We start from the raw sequence: 22,500 nt of genomic DNA on the forward strand, positions 1-22,500 counted from the left end.
AGTCTAATTTTCTTCAACGATGTTTTCAAATTTTTGCTGAACGTCCCTAGTGCACCAATGACAATTGGTACGACAATTACTTTTCGGCAGCTCCAGATTTTCCCAATCTCTCTTTTTAATTCTTGGTATTTTTCCATTTTCTCTTGTTCTTTTTCCAGCACTCTTGTATCAAAAGGGCACGCGATATCTATCACATAACATGATCTTTCTATCTTATCAAGAACAATTATTATCAACAACAATTATTATTATTATTATTATTATTATTATTATTATTATTGTCACAGGTTATAATCATTAACCAGCAATGTGATGCTGATTATCATCACCACACTTATTTTCCTCACCATCCACACTGTAACCATCTCCATTTCTGTTATCGCATAAATCACAACTTTCATATTGGTCAGACTCACCTTGTGTTTGAAGTGGTACATCAGTGATAGCCAAGTATGGAATAATCTCTGTCTGTTGCACTATAGATGGCCACTGATAACCTACCACAGGCACAAACACACAGAGACAAACTTCAGAATGAGTATAATTACATTTGTATCATTAGAAGGTAATGAAGCTTTACATTTAAGTTAACATACCATGCAGGGGTTTCAATAAATTTTGAAGTACTGGTAGATGCCTGGGCTAGACATTGTAAGCGGTAGTCACTCTTGTCTTTTACAAGGGTTTGAGTGACAATCAAGTAAGTTATTGAAACTCTGACTATTTACAATATGAAAGTATGAATTAAAAAACATACAGTACATATTTTTAAAAAAAATACAAATACAAATAACTATTGGTAGGCTATATCTAAAAATTATAAAACTATACATGTATGTATTGGCTTTACGTACTCATCTATTTGACATTGAGATGTTTGATACTTCTATAGCGCCTTTTACATGCACATATGATCAAAACCGCTTTACAAAATACAAAATCACTTATGGTACATGTATAATAAATTACATGATTAAATAAAAAATATCTAAAAACTAGCCAACTAACTAAACTATTTACATTGTAATTGCACGAGACTAATTAAAGAAAAGAGGGAATAAAAGTGTTCATGTAGCATTTTGTACGGTTGACAAGGTGCTTAAACTGCTGCTGCTTACAGAGACAATAGTGTGGCTCATTTAGGTCTGGTAAAAGATGGCTTAGCTTAGACATGGTTCAGACATAATTGAATAAAAAAATTATTCCATAGTTCGATTCATCTGTCCTTGAGGGTCTCTAGATTACACAAAGAAAGCCTTTCATGATAAGACATGTCATTTGGAGAGATGATTGACAAAGCTCGCTTCTGTACACGCTCTATTTTGTCACTTAGATAGGCTGGCAATACTCCAGCACAGGCCTAATGCAAGTAGAAATATAGGTACCTATAAGGTACATGTGGCTTGTGCACAGACCACTAGTTTTACATTCTTTTTGTATTTATGTTAATTTAGACCTACTGCCCTCATTCTTTAGAAATTAAAAGAGAAGAATATTTTGTTTGCCCGCCATTTATTATGAAAGAAGCTTAACATTTATGGTTGACGCTTGAAAGAACGCGTCTTGAGCGTTAACTTGGTGTTACACATGAAAAACGTGAAGAAATGATAAAGAAGGTGGTTACAGCTTTCGTTTGCGATAGACCTGGTGAGTTCTGAGAATTCAATATTTTTAAAGACACTGTTTTCACCGAGTGCAATTGCGAGTTCTTGCTCGAAAATTTGGAAGAGACTGCTAGTAGCCTTGAGATTGTCTGACTTTGATGCAATTCATAGAATACAGAAATAAAGATGTAAGAGACAATGTACATAGCACACGCATAAACATCAAGGACATATTGGACATCCATGTTAGCCCTCCAAGCACTAGGCCAAGCAGCATTATAATTGTTGACTCTTAATTCATTTGGCTGCAATTTTAAAAATACAGTTGGAGAAGTGAGGCTGAACTAATAGCTAAAGTAGTAAGTATGCTTCTTCTGATAGATTCAATTTGACAAGCAGTTGGTCAAATGTGACGTCTTCTCCTTCTTTCATATCATTCTATAGCACCCTGTTGCTTTAATTGTATGTCCAGCAGTTATTGATCTTTTATTTGTATGACACTTATGCAGAGCAGTTTGTGCCTTTCCAAGCAAGATTTTCATCACCTCTGCAGTTGCTTAGTTTTAAAGAATAATTATTTCCACACACACGGCACAACTGTGGTCACATCGTCTCAGGTCAGATCAATGAATAGGAGTGATTCTCTTGTCATTATCGATTTTTTTTTTTTGACCTAGAAATAAACCAGAATAAGCTAATTCTTCTGCATATTTATCTCTGAACACAATTAATGGTATGTTGCCTTTGCCAGCAGAAAATGCATTCATGTTCACCATCGCCCAAGAAATCTGTGGCAGTTAACATAGTATCAGTAACACCAGCAAGTATTTCTAATTCATCTTCACTCCAGTCATTGTACTCATCAAATGATTCTTTCTGACCAACAGCATTAATTTTACTAACTCAGTATGACAATGCCTTGTGCAGGGTCTTTGCGCTGATCTTTATCAAATTGATCAGATAAGTCATTTACAGTGTTTGATGTCCATGCAATTTTCATTAAACGTACCAGTAATTCCTTCTTTACTGTATACGGTACTTTACTAATTAAAAGCCATTGTGCAGCCTGCAAAATTCTATGCGGCCGTATATTCAGTGACAGTGCTGAGCTTTTATTTTGAAATATCCTCGACTTTAAGTTACCGTAACTTTGATCGTCCTGCATTCATGTGGTAACCATGGTAACATACGTATTGCAGTATTAACATCTGCTGGTACAATACATTAAATAATGTTGCAATGAAGTTTAAGTTGTCCTCCTCTTGAGGCTTGTATAAGTGAAATGTTTCAATAATATTGAACTCGGCAAAATGTGGGTCTGATTCTATAATCATGTGTATTCTCAAATTAAATTTGTCTGCAATTGCTTGCATAATTACAATGTACAGTGTAGGGCAACAAACCATGTTCCTTGTCTTGACCTATTCCTCATATATTCTGCCCGCGAATTACTGATAATGGTTTCTCTGAATCTTTCAGGATGTTCTGTCATATATTATTGAACCCTAGAAGCTCTAATATGCAAGTGAAATGTTGCATCACCATATTGTTGATGAGCAAGTTCGGCTCAAAAAAAAAAAATCACCACATTCACAAATGTCGAGTGATCTCAATCCTTGTCTATTCAGACTGCTTTCTAGTAATTAACATAATATGTTCTGATGTAGTATTAGAATGATTGACTGTTTACATTTTCCACAGGGCCTGGATTAATAGTTCAATATCCCCAGACATCATGACTTTGCTAAAAGCTACATGATGCTGTTCATGTTTATGTTGTAATATGTAATGTAACGTCTAAATTGTTTGCCGAAAAAGCATCCTTTCCGGTGAGCATAGTTGACATTCGGCAGCTTAAAACTGTCTCAAAATCATACAACATACAGGATACGGGAGTGGAGTTTTCAACAATTCTGATGTACTTATTTCTCACTTTTCTTTTCATTGTTTGCTTTTCCTGATCGATGCAAAATATATGGTCTAGAATATTTTCTGAAAAAGCACTCTTTTCTTTGAACATAGTTGACATACCACAGTTACAAAATCATACAACTTAGAAGATCTGGGAGTCGAGCTTCGGAGCGATTGCAGAATACCTGTCACAAAGAAGAATTACGTAACTTAGCGACACAAGCTGCACATGAACTCAATTAGTGCTTCCATATTTTTCCTGTTCATATCTCCTCATAGGGCTTTTGTTTTCGCTGTCTTGTCAGCGCGTCATGTCAAAATAACTGCCGTGAAAATCAGCTTAAAATATGAGCAATAGACCTGACAAGAGATTTCACCAGATCATCAAGAAAGTCAAGTTGAAAACTGTGATAAATAATATCGGTAAATTTTCTGAAATGAAAGAAGGTATCTACTTCATTACAACCTCAACTCTCTCACGAGACAAAATTTCCCAATGAAGACCAGGAGGCAACCATCGCCTTTCCTTCGCATGCTTCAGATTAATTCTCAGTGAAACGAAGTAGCAATGAGGATGTCCCAACTTAAGTGCTGATTGGCTCCGAACATATCTATTATTACTTATTTACTTTCGGAAAAGTTGCATGATGACAATAGTGGCTAGTGCATGCACACTATAAGCCACAATAAAAACTAACAATATCATTAATAAGGACCCGTGCGCGCTTCAGCAGAATTAGAAAATACATGCGCTTTAATATTAGCCTTTCTTATGACTTCATGAATATGACAATTCCACTGGTGAGTGCTAGCAATGGTAACCCCTACGATTTTTGCATGATATACTAACTAGAGCTCTTTGGAATTGACGGAAATAGAATTAAACTGATGTTTTGATTTTTGAAGTCAAGAGTGGCCAGAACAGGTCTTGAACCCGGGTGGGTAGTCCAGATTTGAGGGCAAGCGCCCTACCCATTTGACTGCACTACCTCCATAAACTTCTTTTGATCAGGGTAGGATTCACCGAACATTGTATTGTGTTCAGTGTTGTGGTTCATCCACTATTTCTTCTTTGCTCTGGGTCCATTGTTTTCATTGTCAATGCTAAACGCTACTGAAATGGCTGCCTTATTATAACAATATTACTCCATCAATTTCAGATGTTTACCTCTGAACAAATCTCTTGCTGTGTTACATCCATCTCGCATCTGAAATAAAATTGAAAACATCAAGGCATTCATTGCTACCTTTTGTGGGATCATCCACTGCCATTTACATGATCCCAACTCACTCTATCTACGGTAGATGTGACACTAAGAATTGTTTAACTTCTTTTGCTCTAATTTTTTGTCAATTATGTTATAATAAGTAATCTTTACTCTCTATCCTTGTAATGCTGAAATGAGCTGAGTTAACTACCATAAACAAATTACCAGTACGTGTTATGTTTATGTGTATGGGGTTGCCTGTAAAAGGACAAGCACAAGGTTTACTGGCTCTGGCTGTGCAAACATTTTAGTACAATCGGCTCACCATAACCTCGAAACCTCTCCGTATTTCAAACCAAAATTGATTTCCCCTGGATTTCCGTCATCATTTACTACAATTTTACCAATTTTCGTTTCCTCTTCTGGTCATTCTTTATAATTATATTTCTACCCTCCATAACTCGAACCAGGTTCTTCAATATGTGACAAATAAAAACAAATGTAGCGTACTGCAACTGGCTATTTCTCGAAAAAGTAAATTGCATGAGCTCTGTAGCAGTAGGCCGACGTTGTTTGCTTTGAAAACTGCAAAGTTTACAGTACCTCAACGTTAATACAGTAACTTTACTTTGTTTCATGTTACATTACAATATGATTTCTACTGACAGTAATTTAGAAATGAATTGTTCCATTTTCACTTGAACGTTAAAATGTACACTGTATGAATACCGTAGAAAAACAGCTAGTAAACACCTTTTTTTCTCTTATTTCCAGGCCTTTGATTGTTCTCAACTCCTGATACGTATAACTTGAACCTTTTTTTCATTTTTAGGTTCGAGTTCACTGTATTTACTCAGGTAACATTGATTACACACACTCTAAGCACTCTTCAATCCAACGTTTAACATGAAGTATGTTTAATTTATACTAAATCAATAGTGACTAACCCACTGGAAAAAGTTATCCAACTTTTGAAAGGCAAAGTATAAACTGACAATGTAAGACCTTTACCAGCAGTTAACATTAATTACTCTTCATTATTTACTAACACTGAAAGAAATGTCGTAATTTAAGTTCTTTTAAAATGCCTAAACTGTCAGTGACCTACAGGTAAAAGACAGAAGTAAATTGGAAATTGTTTGAAATTAATCTCCAAAACAAAAAATCATTCAGGGAACAGATTAGACAGCCCGCACCTTTACAGATTCACTTTTTCTGTCAAATGTCATAGACTGCAGTGTAGACTTACCAGTGCAGATTTTTTTTATTGATTGAAGACAAAAGAAAAGATAAATTTACTTTTAAATCAAAGAAAGGACTCTCAATATTGCACCCCTACATTTTCCTGGTTTGATGGCTGACCCATTCTTGTTGACAGATGAGTACCGGTATACAAAATTGTATTAAGAAACTGAGCATTTCAAAAGCTATATGTGACAAACACACATGCGTATAATATTAAGATATTTAATGCCAATTATTACAAGTACATGTTAGATCTGACAGCTTGCAGTAACATAATTAAAGGCAAAGGAAATAACATTAATATGCAATTAACCCTAATTTGTTCCATTATTGTACTTTCCAGAGGGAAAGGGTGGAGGATGGATTTTGTTCAAAATACCTGACAAGAGCATCTACTGCTGGAGTGGGGATATATTGAACAGTGTATGTACCTTTTTATTGACATCGAACCACTGTGGCTTGTGAAGTGGTCGCCATCCTCTACCCACTGCATTGGGTTTTGTGGTGCTCCCCCCAGATCTGCTGCTATTGAACATCAAGCCTCGTGCCACCAAACAGGAGCTGTACTCACTCATTGAGGACTGATGCTGAGTGATTTAGAAAGAGACCTTTTTGTTAACTTGCCAAATGGGGACAGTCAACTTAAAAGCAAAATGGAGCTGAAGCACCTCATTGCTAAATTTGACGACACAGTTGTTTACAACAAACTTTTATCCACACCATGGCATGCATCATTATGTAAATCACACCAACAACTCACTTACATGTACAACAGATGGACACAGCATGGAAAATGTCATTATAGCATATTGAATCATCATCCAAGACCCACACTTTACCTTTGTGTAGGGCATGGGTAAGGTAACATATCATCCCATGAACGCATTGGTCAACACATTGGGGTGACACGTCATTGACAAACGACCAACACGTTACCTGACGCAACACCAGCGCTTCGCCCAACACACACATTACATGTAGTTGGGATCAGATTCATTACAAATTACCAGCATATCTTGAGCAAAATTTATGTGATAATCAAGGGTATATCTGACTCGCCATAAATGGAATTTATTAATGCCACTAATAATTATAACACAAACACAGTATAAGTAAAAATTTACCATCCACTCCTTAGTTATATAGTCTGCATTGCTAAAATGTTCACTAGCTTTCACCTAAAAGGAAAATCACACATTTTAGTGAAATTTGAACAATTACAATGTAATCCATACATTCATGTCAATTAAGAAACATGTAACATGAAAAACCTACTGCATACAACAGTATGCAACAGTTTTGGTGTAACTGTTTTGGCAAATTCTGTGAGCCAACCTAGGAAGAGGGAGGGCGATGTGACTCAGCAATTTTATCTGAGGTATGTGGTAGCATTAGCTGTGTGTGTTGTAGCTCAGTTTTGACTTTGGAACAATTTGTTTTTGAACTGAAACAAAATATCTGAACCGGTACAATTTTGATTGTACTGGTGCAAAAACAGTGAAAATAGTTTAATGTTATTTTTTTTTGTTGAACACAAAGAACACAGTTCATTGATAACAGCTGTTTGCCATTAATTTACTTAGTTCAAGAAGTTACTGACAGAAATAATGTTTGCTGAGCATTACGAGCAGGACAGAAAAAATAGCAAGACCTGTTGGAAATATTTGACTGGTTTGACCAAGAATAACATTAAGTGGTGTTAAGCACTAATTTACACGATTTAAGCCTAAACACTAATTTGTTGTAAAATGCATGGTTAGCTTTGATGTAAGGTTGGGTAACTGCCCAAATTTTAGGAATCGAGGTTAAGCTTTCAATTTAGTGATTAGGGTTATGCACTGTCTTATCATAATTAATGGTAGTCCACTAACTTATGGTCTTATTAACAGTTACGATTTCAGGAGGTGTATGACAACTGCAGGTGACATTCTGCAGACTGCATACAAATAGCGCTGATAAACAGTATTTAAGTATAAGCACCCATTTGATTAGCACTGATAAACAGCACCCATTTTAAAACGATAAGCTTTCAATAACTGTGAGTTAGGATCACTATACAGCCTGCAAGTGTCAGACACTGAATTCTTGGTAAAGGTTGGCATGCATTGTAATGATTGGTCAGGAGTAACTTATTTGCACGTTGCCTTGGTCATTGGGTTAAGAATATTGGTTCATGGTTATTCAGGAAGTAAAGCATTCTTTCCTATGCAGGGTAAAGGGGTTAGGTTGTAAAGAAGCTGTGGTGCTGTGTTGGTGGGAAAGGGATTTACTGAAATAAAGAAAAGAGTTTATCAAGTGAGTTGATAAGGTAAACTGACCATTGTAAGGAAATTTTAAAGCTGACGTTTTGGGGCTAAACAATTCTGCATTCCACCCGAATTTTGCATTTAAGTGACAGGCACTTTGGACGACTAATGCACAGGACCTCAGGGGTATGGTTTCAAGGGCTTGCAGTAACAGTAATGACCTCTTAACTTCCCAAGCATTAATCCTCCTCTGAGATTTTACAATTTCATGTAGATTTACAAACATTATTTAAGGCCTCTGGAAGGTGAATAAGAAAATGATCCTTTCTCTTACTCTACACCGATAGTTTGCAAATGGCATCAAGTTTATTTCCTAAACTTACCACAGCATCAACATCTGAGAAGAACTCTAGATAATTCTGATGAAGGTACAGATTAAACATGTCACTTGAAAGATGAATCCTACCTAATACCTCCTACAATGACAAGAGAAGAACATTTTAGTACAAGGGATTTAAGACTTCCAAAATTGTCACCATCCAACCTAGATAGTTCTGACAGTCTTGCATTTGAAAAATCGTACAAAAGGACATTAGGGAGATTTGGGGAGCAGGGTCAGCAAAGTGGTGAAAGCACTGATATGCCTCCCACCAATGTGCCCCAAGATCAATTATTTCGGGACTCAGCTCCTTAATATTATGTGGAATTAGTTTTTTTGGTTCTCCACTCTGCTCCCCGTAAGATTTTTTTCTCAGAGTACTCCAGTTTTTCACTATAGCCAAAAAAAAAACCTTTCATTTGACTTAATTTGATTATTTTCTGTCAGATTCTTTTTCAGCCCTTGTGTGCAGAGCTTCAGACTGAAATATAAAAGTAAAAATTATTAATGATAAGTTATTGTCTGTGACTGCAATAATATGCTTGTCATCATCAGCATTTCTGATACTTTCAAGAAATCATTTTGTCAAATAAAATAATAAAGGCAATCCACTAGGGTTGTCCCCATAATCTTTTACTGTTGCTGTAACTAATTCCTCTGGAGGGGGATGCCTAGCCAATATCACCCAATCAGTAAGTGATATTTACAATGTACAACCACAAGCTTCTCATTTCCTGCTTCAAATCTTAGCCATGGATGCATGTTTTTTGGAAATCAATTAAATTTTCCATGCCTGGATAATTATAATTTTATAGTATAATTATTCCCTACAGTGTTCCTGTATTTTTGAAATTGCAGTAGTTTAATTAATTGGAATCTTCAGTTGGTCAAGAAGAATGCCTATGACGTCGGTGCCATCCTTTGTAATTTGGCTGGGAAAAGGCCAAATCTCATGTTGTCATGGCGAAACTCACCATGAAAATGACTGTACAACTATTATGTCATCTGCCTGCAGAATTTGGCAAAATAACACTTGGTTGAAAAAAATTTATAATGGACGTGGTCTGCCTACAATATAAATTGCCCAAATTGACAAATGTGCTGTACAAAGTTCGATCAGTACACAATGGCAAAATTAATTTCGTTTGGTTGAAATCTTCCTTTAATATTCACCCTTCCTCTGATGTACCGGTAGTTCAATCTTCATATTAGACATCTTGGCTAAATAAAGTTCATGGGAATTGAAAAAACCGACAAGTCTCAGTTTTTTTGATGTCCTGAATGAAATTTAAAATATAATAATAATAAGTATAATAACAATAACAATAATAATAATAATAATAATAATAATAATAATAATAATAATAATAATAATAATAGAAGAAGAAGAAGTTATGGAAAATGAAAACAATGGTAATTCCTATTGTTATCGGAACATTTGGAACACTTCCAAAAGATCTAAAGAAGAGACTAGAGAATATTGGTATAGAGACCAAGATAGACGAGCTTCAGAAAAGTGTTATTCTGAACACGGCAAGGACTCTTAGGAAGGTCCTAGAAGTTTGAGGAGACTTGTTGTCGCCAAGCTTCTTGGAGTACGGAAGTTCCATTGGAAGTTCAATGTGCGAAAACAAGATAATAATAATAATAATAATAATAATAATAATAATAATAATAATAACAATAATAATAATAATAATAATAAAGCTGCAGATTGTTTTTTAAATGTCCCTTAGATTCTACCCTCCAAAAAAGCTGTTTATGAAACCATATAAACTACGATCCGTCTTGCTTCGTGGTCATCTTGTGTAAGCATCTTTTCAAGAAGATATAATAGTTGGGTTCACATTAGACCACTAAGTCTGACTTAGTAATCTCTTAAGTCGACTTAGTGAAAATGACAGGTGTGAACAGCTAAGTCACAGAAGCGTGATTTCTGTCTTAGTGTCGGCAAACTCAAACGACCTAAGCGGTTCTTAAGTCTTTTCCCAACATGACTTAAGGCTGACTTAAGAAAATCTGATACCAAAAAAATGTCAAAATCGTGGGTTTTATCAGATGGAGATGGAGATTCCCATGTTAGGCGCCAAAGCAAAGAAATCACGCAACAAGTTTCTTCTCACGAACAAAATTAACTCAAGATGCTTCGCCGAGAGGACGAAACGTTAGAAGGCAATTACGCTACCGACTTTTCAACTTATGCGATGTAAGTTGCGTTGCTTGATCACTTTTTGATTGGCCAACGTAAGTGTAATTTTTGTTTTCTTACGATATTCCTCGCCGATTTCCCAACAGATCTGAAGCAGGAATGCCTCATGTTTTTAATGCGGCTTCACCACCTCAGTTTAGTCGGTTTCCTTCTCCATTTATTTGGCTGATCAACCTTTGTAAATTTAATAGAGAGACAACAGTCGCAATTACAGCGATTTTACGGCTTCTTGGTCTCATTTTGATCTCAACTTCTTCGCTAAAATGGATCGTGACTACCTCACCACGTTTATGATGTTAGTTACCTTATCTGTTATTTTTATCGTTAATGATGACAGCTTTGCGCAGAAAGAATTTGTCTTCTAGATATGTCTGAACGCTTAAGCGGACTTACATGTAGGGTGACTTGGCTTGACTTAGGCTAAGACAGACTTAGACAGACTTAGTGCCCAGTGTGAACCCACAGAATAATAATAATAATAATAAAAATAATAATAATCAAAACAAAAACTTTATTTCAACTATCAAAACAATTAGTAAATATTTACAAATTTAAACTATATAAACTAAATTATATGTTCACGATAGAAAACTATTTATGATATGTGAATAATATAAATAATAATAATACTACTAATAATAATAATAATAATGTACTTATTTAGTGTCAAGTCTTCCAGCACTGGGGAACTAATTAGGCACACTGAACAAAGGAATTAAATCAACTTATCTCCAACCAAATCAAACAAACTTTGGTTAATTGAGGAGAAGGCTGGTATAAAGACCATCAGCATTACAGAGCATAGTACAGAACCAACAAACCTTATCAAATATTTAGGATAGTATGCGCACTCACATTGGTCAATAGCTGTGAACATTTTAGAGTATGGAAACATGGCTGTGACATCACACAAATTTTGATTGGTTATGTATTGTCAGACGTGTGTTTTGATTGACTGGTAGGAAGTATGAGCTTGCATCAAGAAAATCTGTTTCAATTAAGAATTAACAAACACCAGCATTTTCCTTCGTTTGTTGAATTACCTTTGAGAAATATTTCATGAAAGTAATAGAGGACTTTTTTCCGTGTTTTCATAGCCTCATCTAAACACTCGGGGGAATTGGGAGAATTCTTGATAGTTATGCAAACCCTCAACTGCATCTCGGGTTTGGGTAACTCTCAAATTCCCCGAACTCCCCCTCGTGTTTAGATGAGGCCATGGAAACACGGAAAACGTCCTCTACTGCTTAATTAATTAACACAATAATGATCCCAAATTGGGAGTCAGGGTGGCTCTGTGGTTATCTATCGTGCCTCTCATGACTGCGAGCCAGGGTTCAACTCTGGGCCCGGCCTGCATGTGGGCTGAGTTTCAGTCGAGGGTTTTTTCTAGGGACTCCGGTTTACTCCCTTATCAAAATCGACTCACAGCTAATTAACATCTAGCTGTGGTGCTGTGCTCCGACATCAAACAAGGACTGTATAGCGGCAGCCAGAGGCGCCTTTGTATGCTTTCAGCTTGATATTGTGAGCTGCCCCTTTCGCAATTCAGTCCTCAATACTGCAAGTAAAGGGTGATTAGCACTGCCAATTCTTCCTCTTCTTCGTCAAGTCTGGGAATTGAACCTGGGCCACATTGGTGAGTGGTGAGTGCTCTCACCACTACGACCTCCCTGCTCCACTAAAAAATTAAAGAAATTCTAGACAGAATACAATTACCTCTGGAGAGAATGTCAGGTGGTTTCTTGCATTATGTGACAAGTGAGAGGGAAGTAGGTTTGTATCTGATAATGTTGAATCTCCTGTTCAAACAGATAAATATAAATTTACATGTACCAATAAATATTAACACATTGATTACAGTATACCATGACACTATCACTAGAGTTTGTTGTCACATATATGTATTAAAAGAAACTTTCGAAATTAAATTTGACCACCAAACGATTTAATACAGTACTTCATTAAAATAAAACTGAAAATTTCATGCAAAACTATGAATCCAACAGGAAGCAAATTTTAAACTGGTTATGCCAATCAACTGTCTGAAAGTTAGCCAACTATTTTTTGAGTCATGACAGTCACCAACCGTGACTGTAAAATAATATTTAATTAAAGGTACCGGTATGTTTCACAGACAGCATTAAAAGGAACTCTGAATACATGTACCGGCCGGGGGGTATAAAAATGGATCACAGGGAGGTTTGGTGAAAACCATGAATGGAGAAAACTTACTTTTACAGTACAAGATTTTGCCCAAGGCTCTGAACAAAAACAATGCAACATCACGGTCACCAATGGCTGTGACAGTATCAGGCTCTGGTTGATTGTCTGTCTGTCCATAAAGTAAACAAGGTGACGTTCCTCTTGAATGTGCCGTGTCAATTGACTCTGATTTACTTGGTTTTCCCTTTTTAGATGGTTTTGTCAATCTACATCTTTTTTGCTTGAGTTCTCCTTTACTTTCAAGATCAAACATCCTTGAGAAAGAAGTTGATCTGTCTGCAAAATACATGTAATGATGTCTATGAAAATACATTTCAACAACCGGATAGCAATTGAAAATAAAGAAATTGATCATGGCTTACATGTACAATGTAATTGCCATTAAAATATTTAGTGCACTAGTGTAATTTGGACAAAAGCTGTCTTGGTGTGAGAATTATTGATTGACAAGCATCCATGTTAGTCTCTTCTGATTTGTGCTTTGACAAGGCTTAAGTTGTTCCTACTAGTACACGCTGTAGCACTAGTATTGGCAGAAATCTAGGTAAATTGAAAGCATTTGTGCTAAATTCAAGACAATTGGAATAATTATATTTATAAATATTAAAATAAATAATTATTACTTTGTTTGAAGGAACAAAGGATAGCACTTGGCTTTAAGTCTTCTTTTTCATCTTCTTTTTTTGGGGGGATCATGCACACACTTAAGATTTCTGCCTAGTTACAGAGACAGTGGCCAGAAAAGATAGCCCAAGTAGGGTTCAAAGTCTGTATCTCCGCATTAATGGTGCTACGTCACGTTTAAAACTCAAAAATGGTAACGTGGAATTCCTTTACTAATAAAAACAATTATCAATACATCAGAAACAAGATGACTCTGAGCAACAATGACTTTTATCAAGGCAATTTGCCATAAACTTGAAAAACGTCGGGCCGACTGTCTTGAAGATTACCCAAATGCAATCCGTCTCAATCTTGTCCATTTGTGTCCATCCATGCTTCTCTTTCATTTTGCTTTATCTCTTTTATGTTGTTTAACAGTTTTAAGTGGTCATTGCAATATTCCATTCTACTTTTTGGGCATTTTTGGAGTCATGAATTATTACATCATTTTGCATTACATAGTCCCTTTATACATTCGCAATGACCACTAGACCACGGAAGCCTATGTGACAGACTAATGGAAAAATCATGTGCGTCATCGGAAACAAGCTTTTGTGATTTTGTTGCAGGCAATGCAATATATGGTTATCGTATGACTTGGTAACACATCTTCTTAAGCTAATTACATACAATGTAATTTTATAGTTTTCCCAGTATTGTTAAGAAAAAGTTATTAAATATTTTAAAATACCATCATAGAAACTTGTAAAGGATCTGTTTCCTGGTTTTGATTGGTATCAATGCCATTAAAAAATTAAAGTTTTAAATGTGAACAACTATTCTCCAATCACACTTAATCCTATAATTGGGTCATGGAATGTGGACTTTCAACTTCAGCCAACAGAATTGAACTGGATATTGACCAAGATATTGTTACTAAGTTAAACACACACAAAAAACACTCATCAAACTAGCTATAATGTGAACTTTAAAGGGAATTTGCTAAACATCCTTCGAAAAAAGTGTAGGCCTGTAGCTACATGTATTTGTTATATGTAACAGAAAAAAACAAGATAAATACGAGGTGTTGGTGATACATGTACATTGCATGGCGCATAATTTCTTGCACCATTGGCATGCACATTAGCTCACACACATTTTTGATAAAATGGCAGATTTCATTAATGCCCAGGTTGTCCTGTCAAGCCATGGCTCTTTTCTCCAGAATGAGCAGGGTGAACCCCCTACCCCACCCCCCTCCCCCCTTCCTTTTGTAGTGGAAACATGGGACTTGAAGGGTGACGTGACAAATGAAAAAGGACTGCGGAGAGTGAGGTTCGCTTTTCTTCTTGTTTTTGCTTTGGTGTTGTGACATCGGACAGATTATTCCCATCGAAGGTTTTAGGACTGAAAGACAAAGTTGTGTTACAATTATTGTCTCGTCTCTGTTTACTTGCTAATTTCCCCGCAAGCACGATTACAAGTGGTGGAGAATCCTAATTCCCTTGAACATGGCAACAATTTAAGAACTCCAAGGCATCATGGCGGGACTTGTCAGTGTGGTGAAGGATCGAAATACAAATGTGTCTCAAGTTAATAACACAGTCGGTAACATGGCCCAGTCAGTTCCTGCACCGTCTCAACAAAGTAATTCTCACAGTCTTCGCTTGCCTTCCATTCAACTTACATCGTTTCGTAGAGACAGCGTAGTGCAAGATAACATTTCGGAATTCCTCGAGCGCGTCACACAGCAAACATCACATCTTCCCGCCAAAACACGTCTTTCGCTTCTGGAACAACAATGCGTTGGGGACTGGCCGCGATCTGTCCTGTTGATAGCCAAACCTACAGAAGGCTATGCCAAAAAAGCGGCAGAGGAAAAACTTAACACTTGTATCGAACGGTTACATGCAGAGTTTGGCGAATCAAAGGAAGACAAATGCCACTGATTAGCAACCGAATTGAGCGCTATCAAACAAGAGCATGGCGAGTCAGTTGAACAATTTGCGTTTAAATACAAAAAGCTGCTACATCAACTGGAGAGGCTTGGTGAGAAAATTGCGAAAGATTGTCCCACTTTTGTCATTTCACAGTTTATTTCTAAAGTGAATCCCCTTATTGCTCAGCACCTCGTTGTAAAAGCTTCAGAATTTGAAATGCTCGATAAAATCGTCGAAGCTGCTCGTCGTGTTGAGTTGTCATTTCAAACTCCGCCCACCACCTAAAATACAAATCAGTTGCTGGATAAATGGAAAGTAACACGCTCAAATGCGTTTGTTTCTGCCACTCCTTTAAAACCTCAAGATCAGCTCTCCTATCGACAACAAAGGGCTTGTTACAATAATTGTGGAGAAACAACTCATTTGTCGAAATATTGTCCAAAACCCTGCAAGGACACTTCAAAGCAAGCTGAGATCTGCAACAATTAGAATCGATTTTTAAAATCTAATTGCGAGAAAGATGGCAATAAATGCTCAAATGGCTGACAACACAAGTGCCAATGATGTAATAAGTGGGGTTGTAAAGCTATCAGACATTCTGAACCTCGCCCAACAAGCATGACTCGTACTAGTGCTCCATCCGATCAAGGGCACCCAATGAGAATATAGTTCAAAACCACTTAAACATAGCATTGTTAAACGTATTTTAGTATTTAAACAGCAGATATAGGCATATTTTTATCCCCTTGAAATTTTTCATCTATTTGGATTTCCGAAAATTATAGGGAGGAAAACTTACGTTTTTGAAAATTTCAGCCAGAAAAAAGGCTTCCGAAAATTTTAGGTGACCTTTTTAGGGTAAAAATCTGTTAAGAATGGGTAAAGGTTGGCATGCATTGTAATGATTGGTCAGGAGTAACTTATTTGCACGTTGCCTTGGTCATTGGGTTAAGAATATTGGTTCATGGTTATTCAGGAAGTAAAGCATTCTTTCCTATGCAGGGTAAAGGGGTTAGGTTGTAAAGAAGCTGTGGTGCTGTGTTGGTGGGAAAGGGATTTACTGAAATAAAGAAAAGAGTTTATCAAGTGAGTTGATAAGGTAAACTGACCATTGTAAGGAAATTTTAAAGCTGACGTTTTGGGGCTAAACAATTCTGCATTCCACCCGAATTTTGCATTTAAGTGACAGGCACTTTGGACGACTAATGCACAGGACCTCAGGGGTATGGTTTCAAGGGCTTGCAGTAACAGTAATGACCTCTTAACTTCCCAAGCATTAATCCTCCTCTGAGATTTTACAATTTCATGTAGATTTACAAACATTATTTAAGGCCTCTGGAAGGTGAATAAGAAAATGATCCTTTCTCTTACTCTACACCGATAGTTTGCAAATGGCATCAAGTTTATTTCCTAAACTTACCACAGCATCAACATCTGAGAAGAACTCTAGATAATTCTGATGAAGGTACAGATTAAACATGTCACTTGAAAGATGAATCCTACCTAATACCTCCTACAATGACAAGAGAAGAACATTTTAGTACAAGGGATTTAAGACTTCCAAAATTGTCACCATCCAACCTAGATAGTTCTGACAGTCTTGCATTTGAAAAATCGTACAAAAGGACATTAGGGAGATTTGGGGAGCAGGGTCAGCAAAGTGGTGAAAGCACTGATATGCCTCCCACCAATGTGCCCCAAGATCAATTATTTCGGGACTCAGCTCCTTAATATTATGTGGAATTAGTTTTTTTGGTTCTCCACTCTGCTCCCCGTAAGATTTTTTTCTCAGAGTACTCCAGTTTTTCACTATAGCCAAAAAAAAAACCTTTCATTTGACTTAATTTGATTATTTTCTGTCAGATTTTTTTTCAGCCCTTGTGTGCAGAGCTTCAGACTGAAATATAAAAGTAAAACTTATTAATGATAAGTTATTGTCTGTGACTGCAATAATATGCTTGTCATCATCAGCATTTCTGATACTTTCAAGAAATCATTTTGTCAAATAAAATAATAAAGGCAATCCACTAGGGTTGTCCCCATAATCTTTTACTGTTGCTGTAACTAATTCCTCTGGAGGGGGATGCCTAGCCAATATCACCCAATCAGTAAGTGATATTTACAATGTACAACCACAAGCTTCTCATTTCCTGCTTCAAATCTTAGCCATGGATGCATGTTTTTTGGAAATCAATTAAATTTTCCATGCCTGGATAATTATAATTTTATAGTATAATTATTCCCTACAGTGTTCCTGTATTTTTGAAATTGCAGTAGTTTAATTAATTGGAATCTTCAGTTGGTCAAGAAGAATGCCTATGACGTCGGTGCCATCCTTTGTAATTTGGCTGGGAAAAGGCCAAATCTCATGTTGTCATGGCGAAACTCACCATGAAAATGACTGTACAACTATTATGTCATCTGCCTGCAGAATTTGGCAAAATAACACTTGGTTGAAAAAAATTTATAATGGACGTGGTCTGCCTACAATATAAATTGCCCAAATTGACAAATGTGCTGTACAAAGTTCGATCAGTACACAATGGCAAAATTAATTTCGTTTGGTTGAAATCTTCCTTTAATATTCACCCTTCCTCTGATGTACCGGTAGTTCAATCTTCATATTAGACATCTTGGCTAAATAAAGTTCATGGGAATTGAAAAAACCGACAAGTCTCAGTTTTTTTGATGTCCTGAATGAAATTTAAAATATAATAATAATAAGTATAATAACAATAACAATAATAATAATAATAATAATAATAATAATAATAATAATAATAATAATAGAAGAAGAAGAAGTTATGGAAAATGAAAACAATGGTAATTCCTATTGTTATCGGAACATTTGGAACACTTCCAAAAGATCTAAAGAAGAGACTAGAGGATATTGGTATAGAGACCAAGATAGACGAGCTTCAGAAAAGTGTTATTCTGAACACGGCAAGGACTCTTAGGAAGGTCCTAGAAGTTTGAGGAGACTTGTTGTCGCCAAGCTTCTTGGAGTACGGAAGTTCCATTGGAAGTTCAATGTGCGAAAACAAGATAATAATAATAATAATAATAATAATAATAATAATAATAATAATAATAACAATAATAATAATAATAAAGCTGCAGATTGTTTTTTAAATGTCCCTTAGATTCTACCCTCCAAAAAAGCTGTTTATGAAACCATATAAACTACGATCCGTCTTGCTTCGTGGTCATCTTGTGTAAGCATCTTTTCAAGAAGATATAATAGTTGGGTTCACATTAGACCACTAAGTCTGACTTAGTAATCTCTTAAGTCGACTTAGTGAAAATGACAGGTGTGAACAGCTAAGTCACAGAAGCGTGATTTCTGTCTTAGTGTCGGCAAACTCAAACGACCTAAGCGGTTCTTAAGTCTTTTCCCAACATGACTTAAGGCTGACTTAAGAAAATCTGATACCAAAAAAATGTCAAAATCGTGGGTTTTATCAGATGGAGATGGAGATTCCCATGTTAGGCGCCAAAGCAAAGAAATCACGCAACAAGTTTCTTCTCACGAACAAAATTAACTCAAGATGCTTCGCCGAGAGGACGAAACGTTAGAAGGCAATTACGCTACCGACTTTTCAACTTATGCGATGTAAGTTGCGTTGCTTGATCACTTTTTGATTGGCCAACGTAAGTGTAATTTTTGTTTTCTTACGATATTCCTCGCCGATTTCCCAACAGATCTGAAGCAGGAATGCCTCATGTTTTTAATGCGGCTTCACCACCTCAGTTTAGTCGGTCTCCTTCTCCATTTATTTGGCTGATCAACCTTTGTAAATTTAATAGAGAGACAACAGTCGCAATTACAGCGATTTTACGGCTTCTTGGTCTCATTTTGATCTCAACTTCTTCGCTAAAATGGATCGTGACTACCTCACCACGTTTATGATGTTAGTTACCTTATCTGTTATTTTTATCGTTAATGATGACAGCTTTGCGCAGAAAGAATTTGTCTTCTAGATATGTCTGAACGCTTAAGCGGACTTACATGTAGGGTGACTTGGCTTGACTTAGGCTAAGACAGACTTAGACAGACTTAGTGCCCAGTGTGAACCCACAGAATAATAATAATAATAATAAAAATAATAATAATCAAAACAAAAACTTTATTTCAACTATCAAAACAATTAGTAAATATTTACAAATTTAAACTATATAAACTAAATTATATGTTCACGATAGAAAACTATTTATGATATGTGAATAATATAAATAATAATAATACTACTAATAATAATAATAATAATGTACTTATTTAGTGTCAAGTCTTCCAGCACTGGGGAACTAATTAGGCACACTGAACAAAGGAATTAAATCAACTTATCTCCAACCAAATCAAACAAACTTTGGTTAATTGAGGAGAAGGCTGGTATAAAGACCATCAGCATTACAGAGCATAGTACAGAACCAACAAACCTTATCAAATATTTAGGATAGTATGCGCACTCACATTGGTCAATAGCTGTGAACATTTTAGAGTATGGAAACATGGCTGTGACATCACACAAATTTTGATTGGTTATGTATTGTCAGACGTGTGTTTTGATTGACTGGTAGGAAGTATGAGCTTGCATCAAGAAAATCTGTTTCAATTAAGAATTAACAAACACCAGCATTTTCCTTCGTTTGTTGAATTACCTTTGAGAAATATTTCATGAAAGTAATAGAGGACTTTTTTCCGTGTTTTCATAGCCTCATCTAAACACTCGGGGGAATTGGGAGAATTCTTGATAGTTATGCAAACCCTCAACTGCATCTCGGGTTTGGGTAACTCTCAAATTCCCCGAACTCCCCCTCGTGTTTAGATGAGGCCATGGAAACACGGAAAACGTCCTCTACTGCTTAATTAATTAACACAATAATGATCCCAAATTGGGAGTCAGGGTGGCTCTGTGGTTATCTATCGTGCCTCTCATGACTGCGAGCCAGGGTTCAACTCTGGGCCCGGCCTGCATGTGGGCTGAGTTTCAGTCGAGGGTTTTTTCTAGGGACTCCGGTTTACTCCCTTATCAAAATCGACTCACAGCTAATTAACATCTAGCTGTGGTGCTGTGCTCCGACATCAAACAAGGACTGTATAGCGGCAGCCAGAGGCGCCTTTGTATGCTTTCAGCTTGATATTGTGAGCTGCCCCTTTCGCAATTCAGTCCTCAATACTGCAAGTAAAGGGTGATTAGCACTGCCAATTCTTCCTCTTCTTCGTCAAGTCTGGGAATTGAACCTGGGCCACATTGGTGAGTGGTGAGTGCTCTCACCACTACGACCTCCCTGCTCCACTAAAAAATTAAAGAAATTCTAGACAGAATACAATTACCTCTGGAGAGAATGTCAGGTGGTTTCTTGCATTATGTGACAAGTGAGAGGGAAGTAGGTTTGTATCTGATAATGTTGAATCTCCTGTTCAAACAGATAAATATAAATTTACATGTACCAATAAATATTAACACATTGATTACAGTATACCATGACACTATCACTAGAGTTTGTTGTCACATATATGTATTAAAAGAAACTTTCGAAATTAAATTTGACCACCAAACGATTTAATACAGTACTTCATTAAAATAAAACTGAAAATTTCATGCAAAACTATGAATCCAACAGGAAGCAAATTTTAAACTGGTTATGCCAATCAACTGTCTGAAAGTTAGCCAACTATTTTTTGAGTCATGACAGTCACCAACCGTGACTGTAAAATAATATTTAATTAAAGGTACCGGTATGTTTCACAGACAGCATTAAAAGGAACTCTGAATACATGTACCGGCCGGGGGGTATAAAAATGGATCACAGGGAGGTTTGGTGAAAACCATGAATGGAGAAAACTTACTTTTACAGTACAAGATTTTGCCCAAGGCTCTGAACAAAAACAATGCAACATCACGGTCACCAATGGCTGTGACAGTATCAGGCTCTGGTTGATTGTCTGTCTGTCCATAAAGTAAACAAGGTGACGTTCCTCTTGAATGTGCCGTGTCAATTGACTCTGATTTACTTGGTTTTCCCTTTTTAGATGGTTTTGTCAATCTACATCTTTTTTGCTTGAGTTCTCCTTTACTTTCAAGATCAAACATCCTTGAGAAAGAAGTTGATCTGTCTGCAAAATACATGTAATGATGTCTATGAAAATACATTTCAACAACCGGATAGCAATTGAAAATAAAGAAATTGATCATGGCTTACATGTACAATGTAATTGCCATTAAAATATTTAGTGCACTAGTGTAATTTGGACAAAAGCTGTCTTGGTGTGAGAATTATTGATTGACAAGCATCCATGTTAGTCTCTTCTGATTTGTGCTTTGACAAGGCTTAAGTTGTTCCTACTAGTACACGCTGTAGCACTAGTATTGGCAGAAATCTAGGTAAATTGAAAGCATTTGTGCTAAATTCAAGACAATTGGAATAATTATATTTATAAATATTAAAATAAATAATTATTACTTTGTTTGAAGGAACAAAGGATAGCACTTGGCTTTAAGTCTTCTTTTTCATCTTCTTTTTTTGGGGGGATCATGCACACACTTAAGATTTCTGCCTAGTTACAGAGACAGTGGCCAGAAAAGATAGCCCAAGTAGGGTTCAAAGTCTGTATCTCCGCATTAATGGTGCTACGTCACGTTTAAAACTCAAAAATGGTAACGTGGAATTCCTTTACTAATAAAAACAATTATCAATACATCAGAAACAAGATGACTCTGAGCAACAATGACTTTTATCAAGGCAATTTGCCATAAACTTGAAAAACGTCGGGCCGACTGTCTTGAAGATTACCCAAATGCAATCCGTCTCAATCTTGTCCATTTGTGTCCATCCATGCTTCTCTTTCATTTTGCTTTATCTCTTTTATGTTGTTTAACAGTTTTAAGTGGTCATTGCAATATTCCATTCTACTTTTTTGGCATTTT

General features: G+C 36.3%; 1 protein-coding gene across 1 annotated transcript in view; it reads right to left on the reverse strand.

Moving 5' to 3' along the window:
* The window catches only part of LOC137988200 (cell cycle checkpoint protein RAD17-like), an 84,983-nt gene that overhangs the window by 2,041 nt on the left and 60,442 nt on the right, over positions 1-22,500 (reverse strand). Inside the window, exons 12-19 of the mRNA XM_068834249.1 lie at positions 21,578-21,633; positions 13,038-13,240; positions 12,522-12,604; positions 8,598-8,690; positions 7,093-7,146; positions 6,400-6,555; positions 4,684-4,723; positions 417-497 (exon numbers count right to left, since the gene is read on the reverse strand). Of these exons, the coding sequence (XP_068690350.1) occupies positions 417-497; positions 4,684-4,723; positions 6,400-6,555; positions 7,093-7,146; positions 8,598-8,690; positions 12,522-12,604; positions 13,038-13,240; positions 21,578-21,633 (766 nt within the window). The remainder of the gene's footprint in view (positions 1-416; positions 498-4,683; positions 4,724-6,399; positions 6,556-7,092; positions 7,147-8,597; positions 8,691-12,521; positions 12,605-13,037; positions 13,241-21,577; positions 21,634-22,500) is intronic.

The sequence above is a fragment of the Montipora foliosa genome, unplaced genomic scaffold (assembly GCF_036669935.1).
Source record: "Montipora foliosa isolate CH-2021 unplaced genomic scaffold, ASM3666993v2 scaffold_411, whole genome shotgun sequence".
Classification (NCBI taxonomy): Eukaryota; Metazoa; Cnidaria; class Anthozoa; order Scleractinia; family Acroporidae; genus Montipora; species Montipora foliosa.